Source organism: Manis javanica, chromosome 13 (assembly GCF_040802235.1).
Source record: "Manis javanica isolate MJ-LG chromosome 13, MJ_LKY, whole genome shotgun sequence".
NCBI lineage: Eukaryota > Metazoa > Chordata > Mammalia > Pholidota > Manidae > Manis > Manis javanica.
In genome coordinates this window covers 89,345,212-89,363,312 of record NC_133168.1, presented here as the reverse complement: position 1 = coordinate 89,363,312, position 18,101 = coordinate 89,345,212, and the positions used below count along the sequence as shown (strand labels likewise).

General features: G+C 54.6%; 2 protein-coding genes across 15 annotated transcripts in view; one reads left to right on the top strand and one right to left on the bottom strand.

Moving 5' to 3' along the window:
- Positions 1-18,101, top strand: part of LOC118970612 (uncharacterized) — a 108,688-nt gene that overhangs the window by 76,973 nt on the left and 13,614 nt on the right. The window lies entirely within an intron of this gene.
- Positions 2,660-18,101, bottom strand: part of PDE4A (phosphodiesterase 4A) — a 39,203-nt gene continuing 23,761 nt past the window's right edge. The window contains 16 exon segments of the mRNA XM_073220192.1: positions 2,660-4,212; positions 4,215-4,289; positions 4,292-4,763; positions 6,532-6,714; positions 7,014-7,136; positions 7,345-7,499; positions 7,603-7,702; positions 7,803-7,967; positions 8,046-8,144; positions 9,182-9,405; positions 10,903-10,996; positions 14,166-14,278; positions 14,450-14,499; positions 15,222-15,292; positions 15,401-15,437; positions 16,193-16,384. Of these exon segments, the coding sequence (XP_073076293.1) occupies positions 4,118-4,212; positions 4,215-4,289; positions 4,292-4,763; positions 6,532-6,714; positions 7,014-7,136; positions 7,345-7,499; positions 7,603-7,702; positions 7,803-7,967; positions 8,046-8,144; positions 9,182-9,405; positions 10,903-10,996; positions 14,166-14,278; positions 14,450-14,499; positions 15,222-15,292; positions 15,401-15,437; positions 16,193-16,384 (2,248 nt within the window). The 3' untranslated portion in view covers positions 2,660-4,117.

The window sequence follows — 18,101 nt, the reverse complement described above, 5'->3', positions numbered from 1 at the left end:
TAACAGCTCACATTGTCTTTTGCCCCACGTGCAACAAACGCTGGTGTAGCCATTGGGCCGCATCAGAGGCAGGCTTTCCTTCTAGCCAGCGCACCTGGGCCAGTGTGTCTGCTTCATCGTTCTCTGGGGATGCCAAAGGCAAATGGCCAGTCACATGATATACAGTAACAGTCTTAGTCTGACCAGAGGCCCATAGGTCTTGCCACAACTCGTCCCCAAAGTGGCCAATGACCAACCAACCATCCAGTTGGCATGATACCATGTCAGTAGCCACAGGATCAAGCCCCAATAGACTGCCCAGCTGTCAGTGCAGACAACTATGGGGGAAGGCTCCTGGGTGATCATGAGCCATGCTGCCCACAGTTCAGCCCACTGGCTGCTCTTCCCCTCTCCATCCTCCATCCATATTGTCTCAGTCTTAGGATGGAAAGCTACAGCCCTCCACTTTGGGTCTGCCCATGACTGGAGCTGTCTGTGTACCAACCATCTTCAGGTATAGGGGCTTTTCTATTCTGATAAGGAGTCTCGGCTACCAAGGGCTGAAAAGCAAGTTCTTCCTGTTTTCCACTGGTATAGGTCACTGGCCCCAATAAGCGTTGGAGTTCTCCACTTAACGAGTAGTAGAGAGGGTGCTGTGCTGCTTTAAATATGCGACCCATTTGGCCAGTGTAGATGTCTGTGCCACACCACTCCACGGCCTTTGGGTCCAGTCTCACACCCACCCCATGATGAGATAGGTTGTTATTACCTTGGTTGGAGCTGTTCTAGCAATGGGCTCCGTAGCCAGCAAGGTAAGGTACACAGCAGCCAGTTGCTTCTCTATCAAAATGTACAAGACCTCTGCTCCTTTCCATAGCTGTGACCAGAATCCAATAGGTTGGCGTGTCCATTCAAGCCACTGCCAAAGACCCCATCCATAACCATCTTCAGTTACGTGAACATCTAGTTCACATGGCCTTGATGGTTCCATTATATTCAAGGCCTATACGGCCTTGACTGCCTGCTTGGCAGCAGTAAAAGCAGTAAAAACAGCTGTCTCATTCCAGTCCCACCTGATGCCCTTTTGTACCAACCGGTATAACGGCTTCAGAATTTGTGCCAAGTGTGGGATAAACACTCTCCAGTAGCCCCAAAGACCCCAAAACACTTGTAATACTGCCACAGTGGTAGGGGTGGGGAAAGCCTGGACCTTGTCTATAACTGCTTCAGAAACAGCTTTAGTTTTACCTGACCAGACAACCCCCCAAAATTTCATACACCAACAGGTCCCTGAACCTTGGTGCTGTTCACAGCCCATCCTTTCTCCTGCACATCTTGCAGCAGTCTAGGAACTGCCCCTTCTAAATCTGGAAGAGAATCAGGTGTGAGCATAATGTCATCAATATAATGATCCAGATGCACCATTGGCAGTTTCTCCCATGCTGCCACGTCCTGGGCTACAAGTCCGTGACACAGGGTGGGACTGTGGAGGTGTCCCTGTAGATGGACAGTCAACATCCTCTGCTGGCCTTCCCACGGGAAGGCAAAGTGTTTCTGACTTCCTGTGTTATGTCAATAGAGAAGAAAACATCAGCAAGGCCCTCAACATAATAGTATGTCACACTGGGGAATTTAAAGGACTTTGAGAGTGCTTTATGATGCCCACCTCGTCCAGCTCCTGTAGAGTTTCTCCAATTTCTTTGTGCTCCCCTGGCAATGTATACTGCTTAGTATTTGTTACCTGCTGAAGTACAGGCAGAGCTACAGGAGGGTGCTTAGCATGTCCCCTCTGAGCTGCCTTTACCACACGTCCTCAGTCTGAACTCACCTACAGTGGTCTGTAACCACAGGCCCTGCAGGATATCCACCCCCAAAATATATTCAGGGATTGGAGAAATATACACAGTGTACTGCTTTGGGGTAAATGCCCCATTCACCAGGGGATTTGGGATTTCTTCACTTTTAACTGCCTTACCCCCATAGCCACCTATCACAGTAGGGGAGTCTCAGGAAAACCCGCAGGGTTACCATAAATCAGAGAACATTCAGCTCCCGACTGCACTAGTGCCAGTACATGTTGTACATTCACTGGGGACCAGTTAATCGCTAATTGTACATGTGGCCTCCAGTCCTCACCATGTCCCCAAGGTGGGGGCCTTAACCCCTCCCCCCTCCTCAGTCAAACCACAATGCCCAATCACCCTCCTGTGGGAGCAAGGACCCAGGCAGGGTGTGGGTACTGTCCCCCAGGACGTCCTGCAGGAACATGGGCCAGACGTGGGGCTTCCGTGTATTGTACCTCAGCAGCTTGAACTGCTGCCTTGGCTTTAGTCAGTGCCACAGTTCTAGGAAGATTCTATTGGGCTCTCCTTGCGGTATTTCTTTCACTGCCCCTGCCTTTATCAAATCAACTCATAATCTGGTCTTTGAGGCCTCGACAGGGCCCTTTAAACCTCTTCTTTCAGTCACAGACCACATTTCCTTGTGTGCTCTTACTATTTCAGCCATCCCTAGATATGCTGCAGTAGGTTATCACTTACGGGTTTTCCTATGTGGAGGAGCAAGAATAGTCCCTAGGGAGCCAAAGAAGGACAGAGGAGCCTATGGCACAGTTTGTATAATACAGCGGGAATGGGGCTCTCCATCTGGAAGACTCCCAGCCCACCTTCCCCTCACTGGGTCAGCGAAGGACAAGTTTATTTTCCCTTTTTGCCTCTAGAATAATTTACAAACCAACTTTACAGTATGTACAAAGAAAAAACAAAACAAAAAATCAAGGCCCACTCCGGTGGCCGGCTGGGACAGGAACTACGTCTGCTACGAAAATGAACCCTGTACAGCGTCACGGGGGTGGGAGCAGGTGGGGCTCCCCCTGGAACGGACAGACAGATGGGAGGCTCAGGGGAGCAGGGAGCTACAGTACCGTGTGCTTGGGGAGGGAGTGGGAGAGAGAGGCCCTGCTCTGCCCGGCTGCAGACCCGGGCCACGGGGCATAGCAGAGGGGGAAGTGGGGATGTCTCCTTCCAAACAGTCCCCCATGGCTTGTCTGTCGTATTGCTCAGGGACTGGCTAGGCGCGGAGGGTGAGGCTTGGCCAGGTTGGGGCAAAGGAGCAATGACTTGGTACCAGGGTGGGGATGGGCTGCCCACAAAAGGGGGGTGTGGGGGTACACCATTATTGCTTCATCCTAGAGCAAAGTGTCAGGGAGGTGGGCAGGAGGATGCCGGGGGTGCCCAGGATGGGGGCTCTGGGCCTGGCCCCACCCTACCCAAGGTGCAGGTGGGAGCCACTGCAACCCCACTCCTGTGGCCTTGGAAAGCCTAAGGCAGAAACAAGAGGAGAAGCAGCTAGAAGGAGAGGGGCTGGGAGCCGTCCCCTGCAGACCAAGAAAACCCAAAGTAGAAGGAGAAGGGGGTGGCAAGCAGAGAGGGTATCGGTTCCCTCTTCAAACCTCAGACCCCGGGCTGGTGGTGTGAGTGTGCCCCCAACAGCCCCTCGCTGCCTCCTGCGGCACACAGGCCCCCGTGCCCATCCCCCTAGTATTGCCAGGTTTGTGCAAAATGAGTCGGAAGACTGGGGAGGCTGCGGCAAGCCAGGCTGGGGCTGGAGCTGGGGCCTCCCACAGTGGCACCCCCACCCCGCACCCCTGGTGCAGTCCAGAATGGCTGTTCCTGGCTGAGTTCCAGAGATGCTCCAAAATCCAGAAGAAAACCCTGGAGGGAGACGCTGTGCCTGCTGGGGCCCAGGTGAAGGGCCCCGGGAGGCCGGAAGACTGAGCCTCGAGCCCGGGCTGGAGACAGACGGGGGCAGCCAGGAACAGGAGCGTCTACAGTTGCTGTGTTTCATCCTGATGGTTTTTTTTTTTTTTTTCTTTTTCTAAAAATGTAACAATTAAAATTCAAAAAATAAAATCCCTTCCAGGACCTCTGCCCCTTGTTCCCCAGCCCCCACCTCCAAAAAGAGGCCCTGTGGGTGGGGATGGAGGGAAAGGGGCAAAAAAGAAAAGAGAAAAAACCCCACTTTTCTGTTTTCTTTTTTCTCAGGAGGCCCAAGAGTCTTTGAGGCAGTGGAGGAGGTGGCTGGGGGGTGAGGGTGATCAAGGAAGGCAGGGAGGGCAGCAGGGAGTAGGGGCTGGGGCTCAGGTGGGGCCTCTAGCCGACCCCCATCCACCAGGAGCTGGGAGCGTGGGTGGGTCCTTGCCGCATGTCCCTGGGCAGGCACAGCACACCCTTTGGCAGCCCGGTGCTCTTTTTGGGCCCCCGCCTCGGCCGCCATGGAGGGGAGGCCCAGGAGGCCTGGGGTCTCCTCTAGAGGGGCAGGGTCCTCAAGGCAGGCAGAGGGGGGTTCTCAGGAGACAGGGCCGGGGGGCTGCCGCAGCCTGCGGCACCAACAGGTGCATCTGGGGACATGGCCTTGTCCTGGCCCGTGGTCGTACGGTCTGCCGCGTCTGCTTGCTGCGTCAAACCCATTTCCTCTACCTCCACCCCCGTGGATGCATCCTGGGCTGTGGACAGTTCCTGCGCTCCCGATGCACCTGGGGTGGTAGACACCTCCTCCTCCTCTTCTTCCTCCAGGGTCAGCTTAAACTGGAACTTATCCGGTGGTGGGGGGTGGCCTGGGCCCCCAGGCTCTCCCTCAGGCGGTGGTGAAGGGCTCTGCCGAATGGCACTGTAGTACCAGTCCCGGTTCTCCTTCAGTGTGTCTAGGATCTCCTGGGCATCTGGGTGGACCAGGTCAGCCCACGTCTCCCACAGCGGGTGCACGATATAGTCGATGAAGCCCACCTGGGAGAGGGGAGGAAGGTACAAACTGGTGGCCTCATGGTGCTGATGGCACCGCCATGCTACGGAATCTAATACAATGTAGAAGATGCTGATAGCATTGGACCCAGCAATCTTACTTCTCCAGACCCAGCCTGGAAAAACTCTTGCATGCATAAGAAAAAAAAAAATCACACATGAGATGTAAATAAAAACTGGAAATACTTCCACTTATCCATCAACTGGGGATTCATTTTTAAAAATTATAGTACATCACAGCTATGTATTACGGCATTTTTTGCAGCAGAGAGAAACTAGAAATAACTTCATGGCAGACTACTGGTTAACACCTTGATATGTCTGCCTTCCTTCTTCCAGACAGAATCTGATTTTTCTTGGGCAATGCTTCTCATGAGGCAATGCTGCCCCCCATGTAGCTGAAAACTACATTGCCCACTTCTTTTGCAAATAGAGAACGGCCATGTGACTACCAGTAGCTAGAAGGTATCAGTGGCTGCCTTAGCCTGCAGAGGCCTTTCCTCCCTAGAATACAGCCCGCATGGCTGGAGCTACCATAGTATCTCTTACCATGAGAGGATAGAAACCCACTTTAGATGATAGAAGTGAAACACTGAAATTTCCTAGGTGCCTGACAACTTCCTGGAGCCAAAGGGAGCCGATTCTTTCTCCAGACTTTTCTTACATCAGAGAAAAACAAGAATAATTTATCATGTTTGAGTCATTGTGAATTCCTAACTCCTGAACACTTCAGTGTCCATCAGCAGGAGAAGAACTACACAAACCGTTTTCTTAGCTGCATCTGTGGGAATACTATACAGTAGTGAAAAACAATGTACTCATCTATGTGTAATAATTTGGACAGAGCTCCAAGTCATTGTTCAGAAGCACATACAGGCTGTATAAAAACAGGTATACACTGACAGATCATATTTTAAGAAACACTAACCACACGAACTATAGTTCATTATTTATTTGCCTATGAACCTAACTATAAAATAAAATGCAGGAAACTGTTTTTCCCAGGCTTTGCATGCCCAGGGGACATTTGGAAGTATCTGGAGACATTTTTGGTTGTTGCCACTGGAATGGGAGGGTGCTCTTGGCATTTAGTGGGTGGGGGTCAGGGACACTGCTCAACCCCCAGCAACGCATAGGGCAGCCCCTACCGTGGAGGAGGATCTGGCCCCAAATGTCAGCAGCACCAAGGCTGGGTAACCTGGGTCTGCAAGGGCATATACTCCAAACTGGGGAAACTAGGTCTCCCCAGGGTGGAGACTGGAAGGTGGGAGGGTGAAAAACTCTCATGTTGACACGTCAGTGTCTTTTGCCAGATTGTGTTTCTGTCCCTTTTGTTAAATTAGGTGGGGACTTGATGAAGACGGTTCATTTCACATCATTTCAAAATCCAATGAAAACCAAGGACAGTATCAGTGAGCAGATTACAGGGCAACTGAGAGGCTGAATCGAGATGAGGTCTGTAATTAAGAGCTGAGTAAATAGTATTACGGATACTGTACAGTTGCTACAAATGAGTTAGAGTTGTGAGCTCAGGTCTACAACTTGCAAGCCCAGAGGCTCAGGTGGCTTGCCCTTTGGAGGGGAAATGTCGCATATTGCGCATCAAGACAGAAAAGGAACAAAATGAACAAAGAGAAATTTGACTTTGTGGAGAGGCGGGTCAGGGCCTCCTGAGTCTCGGGGCTCCAGGCCAGAACAGGATGGAATGGGGAGGTCGGCCCTGCTCTCTTTCCTCTGTCTCCTGAAACTGTACCTGAGACTTCTCCACTGAGGCCGTGTGCTTGTCACACATGGGGCTGATCTCCATGCCCCGCTCCCGTTCCCTGTCGCCCTGCTGGAAGAACTCAGCCATGATGCGGTCCGTCCACTGGCGATAGAGCTCCAGAGGCTTGGTGGGGTTGCTGAGGTCTGCACAGTGCACCATGTTCCGCAGGACCTGCGTGGGAGTGGGGATCTTCAGAGGCCATGGCCCTGTCCCAGTTTGGGGGCTCAGGCTTCCTTCCCTCCTGCCTTGAGGGGAGAGTGGGGACTGGGGTAGGGGAAAGCTGGAGACAGGTGGGCATTGTGGGAGGGAGGGGAGTGAGGGACAGGGAAGGAAGGAGATTGTGGGACGGAGAGAAAAAGGCAGGAAGATAGGCAATGTGAGGGCTGACGGCCCAGGAACAGGAGCAGCCCAGACCTAACGGGGGGGAGGGACAGGGACCCCAGTCTCTATGAGGTGCATGAGGCAGGCACCTGGATGCGGTCAGAGTAGTTGTCCAGCAGGAGGACCCCCGAGCTGGTCACTTTTTTGGTCTCCACCATGGTCTTCAGGTCTGCCAGGAGGGTCATGTGCTTGGACATGTCCGTGGCCAGCACCTGCGGGCAAGGAGGCATCACAGGGGCCGCGGAAAACCTGCCATCCACAGTCCAACTCGACCTGGGCCACTTAAATTTTTCCAGAAGCACCCCCAGACACCTTTTCCCAGAGGGGCCTCCCTGTCAGACTCAGACCCGGCCCCTCCCCACACCCCCACCTCAAAGACAACCTTTCCCACTCTTCCCTGTCCCCGACCCCCCCGCCCACCATGTCGATGACCATCTTGCGCAGGCTCTGCCACTGGCGCTTGCTGAGGTTCTGGAAGATGTCACAGTTGTCCTCCTGCAGCAGCTTGAAGCCCACAGCCAGATGGTGGTTCTCCAGCACCGACTCGTCATTGTACATGAGTGCCAGCTCTGAATCTGCGGCCCAGGCCGTTGCAGTGGTCAGAGGATGTGAGGGGAGGGGCCACCTGGCAGCCCCACTTCCAGCCCAGCATTCCCGTCCCCGTGGAGGGCCACTCACTGGTGTTGATGAGAAATTGGTTGGAGACCCCGGGGTGGTCCACGTCATGGATGGCAGCCGCAAAGAGAGCAGCAAGAATCTCCAGGTCCGTGAACACCGCCTGGGGGCAGAGAGAGAGGGTCAGAAAGATGAGGATCAGACAAAGGAACCAGGTCCCAGAGAGATGGGGCTGGGGAGTTCGGGGGCCAGGTGGTGCTCACGTCCAGGGCAGGTGTGGCCAGCAGCACGTGGGTGGACTGGAGCACGTCAGCCGCGTGCAGGCTGTTGTGGTAGGCCACATCGGGGTGGTAGTGGTCCTCTAGGGTCTGCATATACCTCATGATTGTGTCCACCGGAATGTGGAACTTCTTCAGCAGGTCCCGCTCCTGAGGGCAGGTATGGGGGGGGGCGGTGACCCCTGCTGGCGCTCAGCTCCCTGCCCTGCCCCGCTCAGGCCACCCTACCTGGAAGATGGTGTACATGATGCAGCTGAGGGACCGATCTCCAGCGTAATCCGACACGCAGAAGATGTTCAGGCCCCACTTGTTCAAATTTTCCAGTTCCTGGGGGACATAGAGGCCAGAGGTCAGGAGCCCACAAGGCCCAGGTCCCTCTAGATTCTTCCCTAGGAGTTCAGAGCTCTGGTGTGAAAGTGGTACTGGGTGGTGTGCTCAGCAGCACCCAATTTACTGTCCATGCCTGCCGGGCTGCAAAGTAACAGCAACCATAGTAATTGTCTCATAAATGCTTACTCTCCCCTGAGCAGTGAGATAAGGGGCTTGATCTCATTCATGAGGGAATCAAAGCTCAGAGTAGTGACTTGACTTACCCTAGACCTTGCATCTCACAAACGGCAAAGCTGGGACGTGAACCGCGCTTGGCTGATCTGAAAGCACTGCTCAGCCTCAGAGCTAAACTGCTCATGAGCACCGGGATGAAAGGAACACTAATTTTCTACATCCCCCCAGCCTGTAGAACAATGCAGGCATACAGGAGGTACACAGAAATACTAGGTGGCCAAATGTAGCACCAGCTCCCTGAGGGTTACAGTAAGTGGCAGCTGAGTGAACACCATGCGTGCATCCCATCTGGTGCACAAATCAGAGTGGGAGCTGGACCCAGGTCTGGCCTGTAGTGGATGCTGTTGGGGTCCTGCCCAGAACCCCTTCCTTCGCTTGCCATTGCTCCCATCCTCCAGCTGCTGGGACTGTTGCTTACAAAGTCTCAGGGCTGTCCCATTCTCCAGAAAACTGCCACAGGAGATAAATGGAGGGGATGACACCCTCCACCTTGGGAGCTGCCTCTAGCCAATGACTGACGGGGTACAAAAGGCCAGCACGCATGTGACAAGATGGGCTCAACCTTATGGTGCTGTTCGCACTCTAGAGCAGCCTGTGGGGTCAGGCTGAGGCCAGAGTCCAGCTGAGACCTCCTTGTTGCTGAGCTCCTTCCTGTTCTGTTTGCTTCTCTCCCTTTCCACAGCCTCATAAAGCACCCCCAATCTGAATCCTCATCTCAGGCTGACCCAAGGCCCAGCCCTTCTTTAGGCCCCAGGAGATCCCCGTCCCTCTCCAGCCCAGCCCTCCGATGCCCCACCCACGTGGGCCAGGAGCTCCTCTTGGTCGGTCTTCACCTTGAAGTGGGGGATACTGGAATCGTTAGGGCTGCTCCTATGCATTAGCTTCTTCACCCCCGTGATCTGAGACATGGGCTGAAATTGTGGCCCAGGAGGTTGGGGCAGCTGGGAGGGTCTCTGCCGTGCTGCTTCCAGTTTTTCTCGATCCTTTACCGTGGGTGATGGGATCTCCACTTCATTCTGCTTGTCTGCAGAAGATGGAGGACAGGCAATGATGAGTACCCCACGGAGGCTCCGTCTGGCCCTCAGCACACCCTCCCACATGCCCTGGGAAGTCTCACCCAGGAGGGCAGAGCCCTTTGGGGTGTCATGCTGTTGGTTATTCATGGGCTGGGAACCGGAGGGGATGCAGGAATTTTTCTGGGCGGTGGTGGACTGGAGTGGGGACCTCAGGGCCAGCCCAGAACTGTGGGGTGGCTCTAGTCCGATTGCCAGGTTTGGCAAAAGGGTGTCATGAGAAGTCAGGAAGTGGGGTGGGAATGCTAAAGAGAGCCTCTGCCTGCCCCAGATGGGCAGGGAAGCTTCTTGGGCAGGGAGCACAACCCCATGGTGCCCGAGAGTGTTGGTGGGGGTGAACAGCACTTGGAGGGAGGGAAGGGTGATCTCTGGCTCCGTGGGCCAACCCCTCCACCCCCCTGACACCAACCTGCCTAGGGGCTAGCACCAGGAACCCTTTTCCTGAGCCTTCAAGAACTTCCAAAGCCCAGCCCTGGACACTCATTAAGACATGGGGTACATCAGTCAATGACAGGGCCTAATAGGGGTTATTTGCGTGCCTTGTTCCCAGCGGCAGGATCTCAGAACTCGGCTTGCCACAGCCGTACTGGCTGAAGCATTTGAAACTGAAGCTTCTCTATAACTTGTTGGGGGTGGTGCTGTGAAATTTAGGGACCTTCTGCTGATTAATTGAGTATGAAATTGTCCTGAGTTTGTGGGGTATGCTTCACCAGTCCTTGGGCTCTTGGCTTCAGAGGTTAGGATTCATTGGCAGTCCCCCAGTGAATGAGCTTGAGGGTTCCAATTAATTTGGGGCTCTATTGAGTTAGGAAATTCTCCTAAGTTTGGAAAATCTCTTATAGGTTCTTAAGCTTGAGAATTCTATTGTGTTTGGGTATTTAAAGTTAGGGGGATCTACTGAATTTGAGGGGGGTCAAACCAAGTTTGGCGGTTCTATTGAATTTGGGAAACTTTTCAGCTTGGAGTTTTTTTTAACATTTGGTGGTCTTTTATGGACTTTTAATGCCAGAGGCTCCCTTAAGTTTGAGAACCCCAGTGAGTTTTCAAATCTGGGGGAAATCCAGGTTTAGAGATTCTATTGAATTTTGGGAGGCTTTTCAGCCTTGAAGCATTTTAAAGTTCAGGGATTTTATTTGAGTTCAGGGGTTTCTTGCAGTCTTGAGTTAAAGAGTTCCATTGAGGTTCTACTGAGTTTGAAGGGGTCTCTCTGCATGTAGAGATTTTCAAATGTGGGGGGTTTCATAGAAGGTGCGATCCCACTGAGTTTGCGGGAGTCATGAGTATGGGAACTCCTGATCATGGTTGACTTGGACTTTCGGGGAGTTAAAAGACAGAGTTAGGGTTAGGGCTCCCTTGGGTTAATGTGGGCGATGGGATCTGGGGTGTGGCACGGCCCCCTCCAGTCCAGGTGTGCACCCCCTGACACATAAGTGCCGTACTTCACTCACCCAGGAATGTAGTGGAGATGTACTCAGAGACCTGGTTTCCTGACCTGCTCATCTCTGACAGGTGTGTGAGTTCCCGGTTTAACATCCTCTTGAACTAAGGAGCAGGAGGCAGGAAGGAAGGAATGATGGGGTCATGGCAGGGAAGGGGGAAGTCAGCCCCTCCCAAGAAACTTCCAGAGACCCCATGAGTCTCTCCTTTGCTCAGTCACCAGAACTCTCAGCAGGCTGCTAGAGGGGAGGGGTCAGCCCTTCCTTTCCTCTCAGATTTGGATGGGGGTCCCCAGCTCGGGGGCAGTCAGGACTCAGCATGCCCCTCCCTGCCTGAGGAAGAGGGGCTCCACCCAAAGGAGGAGCCAGAGGGGCACCTGTGGAAGGGAGGAGCACCTGCTTAACAGGGAACCAATAGGGTGTCAGGAGACTCTCATTGCCATGGCGATGGCAGTCTCCTTAGCAACTCTCCCTCCAACCAGCTGCTGAGCTGGGGAAAGGGGGCCAGGCCGCAGGCCTCTTAACCCTTGCCTTCCCAGAGCTACCCCGGCCCAGGTCTTCCCAGACACGGAGCCCCACACCCTTGGGGCTCTTGGCCCCCAGCTCTCAGCCCCGAGTCCGGTTTGGAAGGAAGGAATACAGACCTCAAGTTCTGGGTGAAGAGAAGGTTTGGCTGGGGTGGGGAAGATGAGTGAGCTGAGGAAACCCTAGTTTGGTCACCCAGGGAGGGGGATTTCCCATCACAGGCCCCTCTCCCCCAACCTCAGAGGGGTGGACAGATGCACAGATGACTGGACTATACCCAGAACTGGGCTTGGGGGCCCTTCCTGGTCCCCCCATGCCATTCACACAAGCATCTGTTGTGACATTGTGCATGGAGGAGGAAGGGCATCGACTCCCCGCCCCCAAGCTCTTTCAAAACACCCCCAAAACAGGAGCAGACTCAGTCCACAGAGACAGGAAGGGTGAGCCCACATGGCCCACACTAGGACAGGGTGCTCACTCCTCCCAGTGTGTGTGTGTCCCCAGGCACACGAAAGGACACACATACACACACAAGATGGACCCACAAAGTCACACAGATGCACAGACTCCCAGGTGACACAGTTCTACACAGCCCCGAGCACACAAATCAAGGGGTATACACAATAAGGCAGTAGTTGACACCCAGGAGCACATGCCCCAGAAAAAGCACACAACTCTGGGCTCACAAACATGGCCCAAGACACACCACCACAATCAGAGCCACATGATCTCAGAGAGGGCCACGCCATGGCCAGGCACACAAGCATATGGTCAGGCAGCCCCACACCACTGCAGACACACACACGTGTGCACTGATAGTCATATCCAGCAAGAGACCCATACCCCCAGCCACCCGCCATCCACACCCAGCCCTGGACACCACACACAGAGGCACAGTTACAAAGCATATCCAGGCCACACACGTGCACAGCTGCACACACAGGCCCAGACCGGGTGCTGGAGGGTCTGAGGTAGGTGGGCCAGGGCCAGGTCTCCTGCCCATCCTCCACCCTGATTTCCCTACCTGGTCCCACCAGCCCACCAGCCACGGCTTGGAACAGGTCTCACAGAAGAAATCCACCAAGGGCATCTTGGAGTCTTAGCCCCGCTCGGGGCTGCCGCACACAGAGGCTGGGCTTGGGGAATCCCGGGGTTAACAGCCACTGTTGTGGGGGTGGGGTGCTGGGCAGGTGGGCAGCGGAAGGGGGAGCCGCGGAGGGGCCTGGGCCGGCCCAGCAGGGCTGGGGGCTCCCTTCCCCTCCGCGCTCCCAGCAGCAGCCCTGGTTACATGGTCCGCTGGCCCCCGGCCTCCCCCACGGTGGAGGCTGGAGGCAGCTGGGGACCCCTGCCCATGGGAGGCAGGGCGAGGGTCCCAGGAGGAGGCTTCGGAGGCTCTGGGCTCCGTGTGTGCGTGTGCGTGCTCACTGCAGCACTGGCAGGCTGCATGCGACATCAGGTGGTGCTGGGGGTGGGGGGGGCGTTAAAGGGGCATCAGAGCCCACAGGCCTCAGCCGGGACCCAGGTGGGGCTGCTGGGGACAGGCAGGGAGACACACACACCCTTGAGAGGACATGCCACCTCTGTGGACACACCCAGAGACAAAGACATACACCCAGACACTCTACATACTCAGACACACAAACACTCTGAGACACAGCTTCCACACCAATACACACACAGTCACGACTCTGATGTCCAACACATTCATAGGTATGCTGTTGAGCTCACAGAGATAAAATACCGTCAGACACACCCCCTCCAAGAACACAGACCCACACCCAGGCAAGCGGACACACACCTAGGGACAAACACCCAGAGAGCGGACTCACCAACGCACACTCAACTTACCCACAGACGTACTTTCAAACAAACACAAAACCCATGTGGCCTTAGACACAAACATATCCTGACCAACCCTTAAGAGAGTGCTCACACTCACACCCACAGATATACACACACACAGACCATTGCAGAAACCCACCCGCAAATCTACAGGCAGAGACAGTCACATTCTCGTATGCTCATCACACCTTCAGAGACACAACTGCCCTCATACCCGCACGTTCTCCAACACCCACCCATAGGGGTATGCGCCCCCCTTCCCCTGTGCACAGACACGCCCACCTGCACACTCGCTTCTGGATAGACGTTCTCCCACAGGGGCTGCCACCATGCTGCACAACTCCAGGAAGCACCATTCACATTGCCTGCTCTCTGAACGGTGCCCCCTGGAGCTGGGCAGGACACAGTCTGCACAGCTGTACATGGAAGCCTTGCATCTGCCCCTGCGGTCCTGCAAGTGGGAATGCACAGTCGCAAACGCAGGACTACACATACTCAGATTCACACCTGGGCTAACTCTTACCTGTGGGTGCACACACTTATCCCACACAGCCCCGCATAAATCAGCTGTGCATACCCATACACCCTCCACAGAGTCACCTCTGCACGCCGGTCCCCATGGATCCTCTGGAGATGCACCCCACCCTGCGCTGCAAATGGGTAGCTGGCAAATTGACAGCCACACAGACCCACAGCCACATTTACATATCCATAGATCATGCAAGTATACGACGCCCCCTAATAGATGGTCACCTATAGACAGTACACACACACAGGGAAAAGCTGGAATCTATAGAAGCTACATCCTGAAGCTGCCTTCCACAGGTTGGCCCCGCCCCCACAATTAGCCCCGCCCTAAGACCTGCCACGCCCACATGTTCCGTCCAATTGGTCCTGGGCTTGCACACCTTGTGGGACGCCATCTCGCTGACCGAGCGGTAGGTCTGCATGGTCTCCAGCTGCTCCAGACACCAGTCCAATTCCTCCAACGTCTCCCGGGCCAACTGCTGACACGTCTCCTCTGGAGAACGGGGAGCGGGGTGGTGACTGACAGAGTCCACAGGGAGACCCCCAAAGGCCCCAGCCGATGGTGATTCGGGCCTGGCAGGTGAGTGGCATGCTGGGAAAAGGGGTGAGGGGCCCCTATTGGGCAGCAGAAGGGGCCCTTTTGCACCACCATGGGTTTAGTTACCTGACAGTGTGGCCTTGCAGACAGGGGTTGGACCGCCCAGGGGGGACCGCCTGCAAAGAAACGGAGCTCCAACATCGTCCTGTGCCCCTACCGCCACCTCTCTGTGCATAGTGCTGGTTTCCCTTTTTCTGAGGGCTCACTGTGTCCCAGGCCTCTCAGCAGCCCCACAATAACCCATTTCACAGATGAGGAAATTGAGGCTCAGGAAGTGAACTGGCTTCCTCAATACTACATGGCAGTCAGTCCTATGCCTCTAAACGCTTCCTTGACTATCCCTTCCCTCCACTCCAAGAGGGACCAGCAATCCTCAGCCACAGCCCTAACCCCAAATAATAACTACTCTTATTTAGTGAGCACTTATTATGTGCTGGGCAATGTTCTAGCACTTTTTATATATCATCTTCTGTAGTCCTCATGGCAGCCATCTAATGCAGGCACTACGGAATTCCCATTTTCTGTGGGGTGGGAAGGGGAAGAGCAGAGGCACCATAGGATGCTATTTGCCCAGGAAGTTGGCATCAGGGCCAGGAGTGGCCCCAGACTTGGGTGGTTGACTGCCCCACAACCTTGCCACCGTGCCTCTCGACCCCTCAGTCTCTATTGGTAAAAGTTTCCACTGCTTAGTCATTTGAATCACAATGGTTTACTGGCTCAGAGGGTGCTGTTGCCTGAATAGAGGCTCAGAGAGTTCACGTGCCTGCCTGAGGTCACACAGCAGAGCTGAGATGTGTTCATGTTATGATCATGGGCATTGGGGCCTAGCCTCACTTACTTGTTGCTGGGAATGGGCACATTGGTCAGGAGTGAAAAGTTGCTGCGCACACTCCGGAGACTGGCCAGCACCTGGAAGGGGGAGCATCAGTGAGACCTGAGGTGCCCCCAGAGGACCAACCTGTCCCCGAGGGTAGGGAAGGGCTGGAGTCCCTTTCCTCCTCAGGGGAAGAATCTTACCTGGGCAAACGGTGTCACAATGAGGTCCTCAGCATGCCTGCAGTCAAGGACAGGGGCTTGTCAGGGGTCCTCACAGTGGGATCCCCAAGGGCCTGGGTGGAGAGGGGCTGGGTGCCAGAGAAGTAACTCTCTAGGGGGGACCTTCTAGGGGGGACTGGTGGAGGAGGCCAGTGGGTAGGGAGGGGACTCTGTGGGGTCAGGGGAGAGGCATTTTATACCTCACAAGGGTGCACATGCTGCAGGGGCTGGTCCTAGAAGAAATGGGTCAGGGAGAGGAGCTTAGTGGGTGAGTAGGGAGGGAGCACACAAAGGGGAGGCTGTGACCACACTGCAGGGGCTGGGCTCAGTGACAGCAGTGGGTGGGAAGAGCGAGGGGAGGGGGCTACAGGTGGTCATGATAAGAGGGAGGGCTGGCTTAGGGAAGCCTGGAGGAGGGAACAAACAGGGGACTCAACCAAGGTGGGGGGAAGCAGTGGTAGGAAGAGGCTCAAGTGGATTTCTCCCTCCTGCTGGAGGGACAGGCTGAGGTCTTGGCAGCCAGTGGGTAGCAGCAGGCTTGGGCTGGGTCTGAGGGAGGGGCTCAGAGTGGGTGGGTGGGGGTTGGAGACAGGGTAGGTGCCTGTATCTCACTGGGTGGACATGCTCTTGATGGGGCACAGGGATCTTTTCCTTTTCACTGAGGACAGGTCCCAGTGGTGGGCTTGGCCAGTGCCCCTTTCCCTGTCTGGGAAGGGCAGCATTGCTGGGGCCAGGCCTGGGAATTGCCAGCTGGTGGGGGATAGGGTTACTCACGCCTCACTGGTGACCGAAGAGTTCCGTGACATGGTCTTGGGGGACATGTCATAGTCGCTGTCTGAGCGGTAGAGGAAGGACTCACGGCGCTGGCTGGTGGCCACCCCGGCGTGTAGCACGAGGCCCGGGCTCGCCTGCGAGTCCAGGGGGCTGCGGCCAGGAGATGATGTTGGTCCATTTTCTGCCTCGAAGCTGCAAGGTGATGGGCGGGACGAGGGGTCAGGGGGGCTGAGATGTCACTGGGGAGGTCAAGAGGAATAAAGAGACCAAGGAAATTCCTGGCAGAGGTGGGAAGGGGCAGATAGAGGACACTAAAGAGAGACCGACACACCAAAAGAGATGAAAGATGGGGAATTACAGAGATCAGTTACTGAGCCCTTTGTGTGCCAGGCTCTGTGTCAGGTGCTGGGTACACAGCAGTCACCAAGATGCACCATGATCCGGCCCTTACAGAGATGACATGGGCGGTGTGGACCATGAAGAAGCTAGCCTAGCAGCAGTGCACACCCCAAAAGCTGTGAGGTCCTCCTTAGCTTTGTTCCTCCTGACCACCCAAACCTATTCAGAATCTACCTGGTCCTCAGCCCATGCTAGGTCAGCCCCTATCATTGCTTGCCCAGACTAGAGCATTCGTCACTGCCCTGGTCCCCAGCTCCTGGCTTTGCTTCTCCGTGCAGTCCCCCAATGGTGACCAGAGGGCACCTGAGTCAGGTCACAGCCCTCCTCTGCTCAGAACCTTCGCTCCCTCAAAGCAAAAGCCACAGTCCTCACTATAGCCTGCAAGGTCCTGCCCTATGACTTCCCATTCCACCCCCTCACTTACTCTGCTCCAACCACAGTAGCCTCTTTGCTATTCCCTAAACATTCTGATACATTCCTGCCTCAGGGCCTTTGCACAGGCTGTTTCCCTGTGCCCAGATCTCCAATGGCTGTTCCCTCACCTCCTTCAGGTCACCAGCTAAATGTCACCTCCTCAGGGAGGCCTTCCCTGACCAACCCATTTCAAATTTCAACCCCTGCCCTAATATTTTGTATTTCCTTTCCTTAAAAAAAAAAAATTCTACTTACCTGACCCAATCTGTTTCACTTCTTTACTGTCTACCTTCCCTTCTAAAACTAAATTCTGCAACAGAGCAGAGAATTTTGTCTGCTTTGTTTGCTGCTGTGTCCCTTGGGCCAAGAACATGGCCTGGCACCCAGCAGATGCCCAATGAATGTTTATCAAATGAATCATAAAATGTACAAATGAATGAATGACTATACGGACTGGATTGTGCTGTGCCGAGAATTAAAACTAGGTGGATGTCTGCAAGTTATTGGAGGAGAGACTTTAGCTGCTGTGGTTGAGGCAGGCCTCTCTGAGGAGGTGACACCTGAGCAGGGCCTGAAAGATGAGAAGGAGCAGGCCACCAGTCAGAAGGTAGGAGAATGCCCACCAGGTGGAGGGAACACCAAGTGCAAAGCCTGGTAGCAGGATTCGGGTTTTGTCTGAAGCCCAGAAAAGAAGCTGGTGTGGCTGGAGTGGACATACAGTCTATGACAGAGACAGCTTCAGAGAGAGGGGAGACAGTGGCACCCCAGACCGGGGGCAATGGCAGAATGGAGACCATCAGGATGAGGATGGGAGACACTGACTGCCCCTTCCCAGCTGTGTGACTTGGGGAAAATGACTGTATTTCAATTCCCTCATCCAAAATATGGGGACAGCCACAACATCCCTTCAGTCATCTGGGTGATCAGAGTTAACACAGGTAAAATGTTTAGACTGGTGCCTGGCACAGAGGTCAAAAAACACTAGCAATTGTTAAGGCTCTGGGCCCCATATATTCCACTTGAGGAGTGGACACAGCAAGGCAGTGAATAGAACTGAGGACAAGAGTGGGAGCTGTGTGGCTTTTGGAAGTCCACT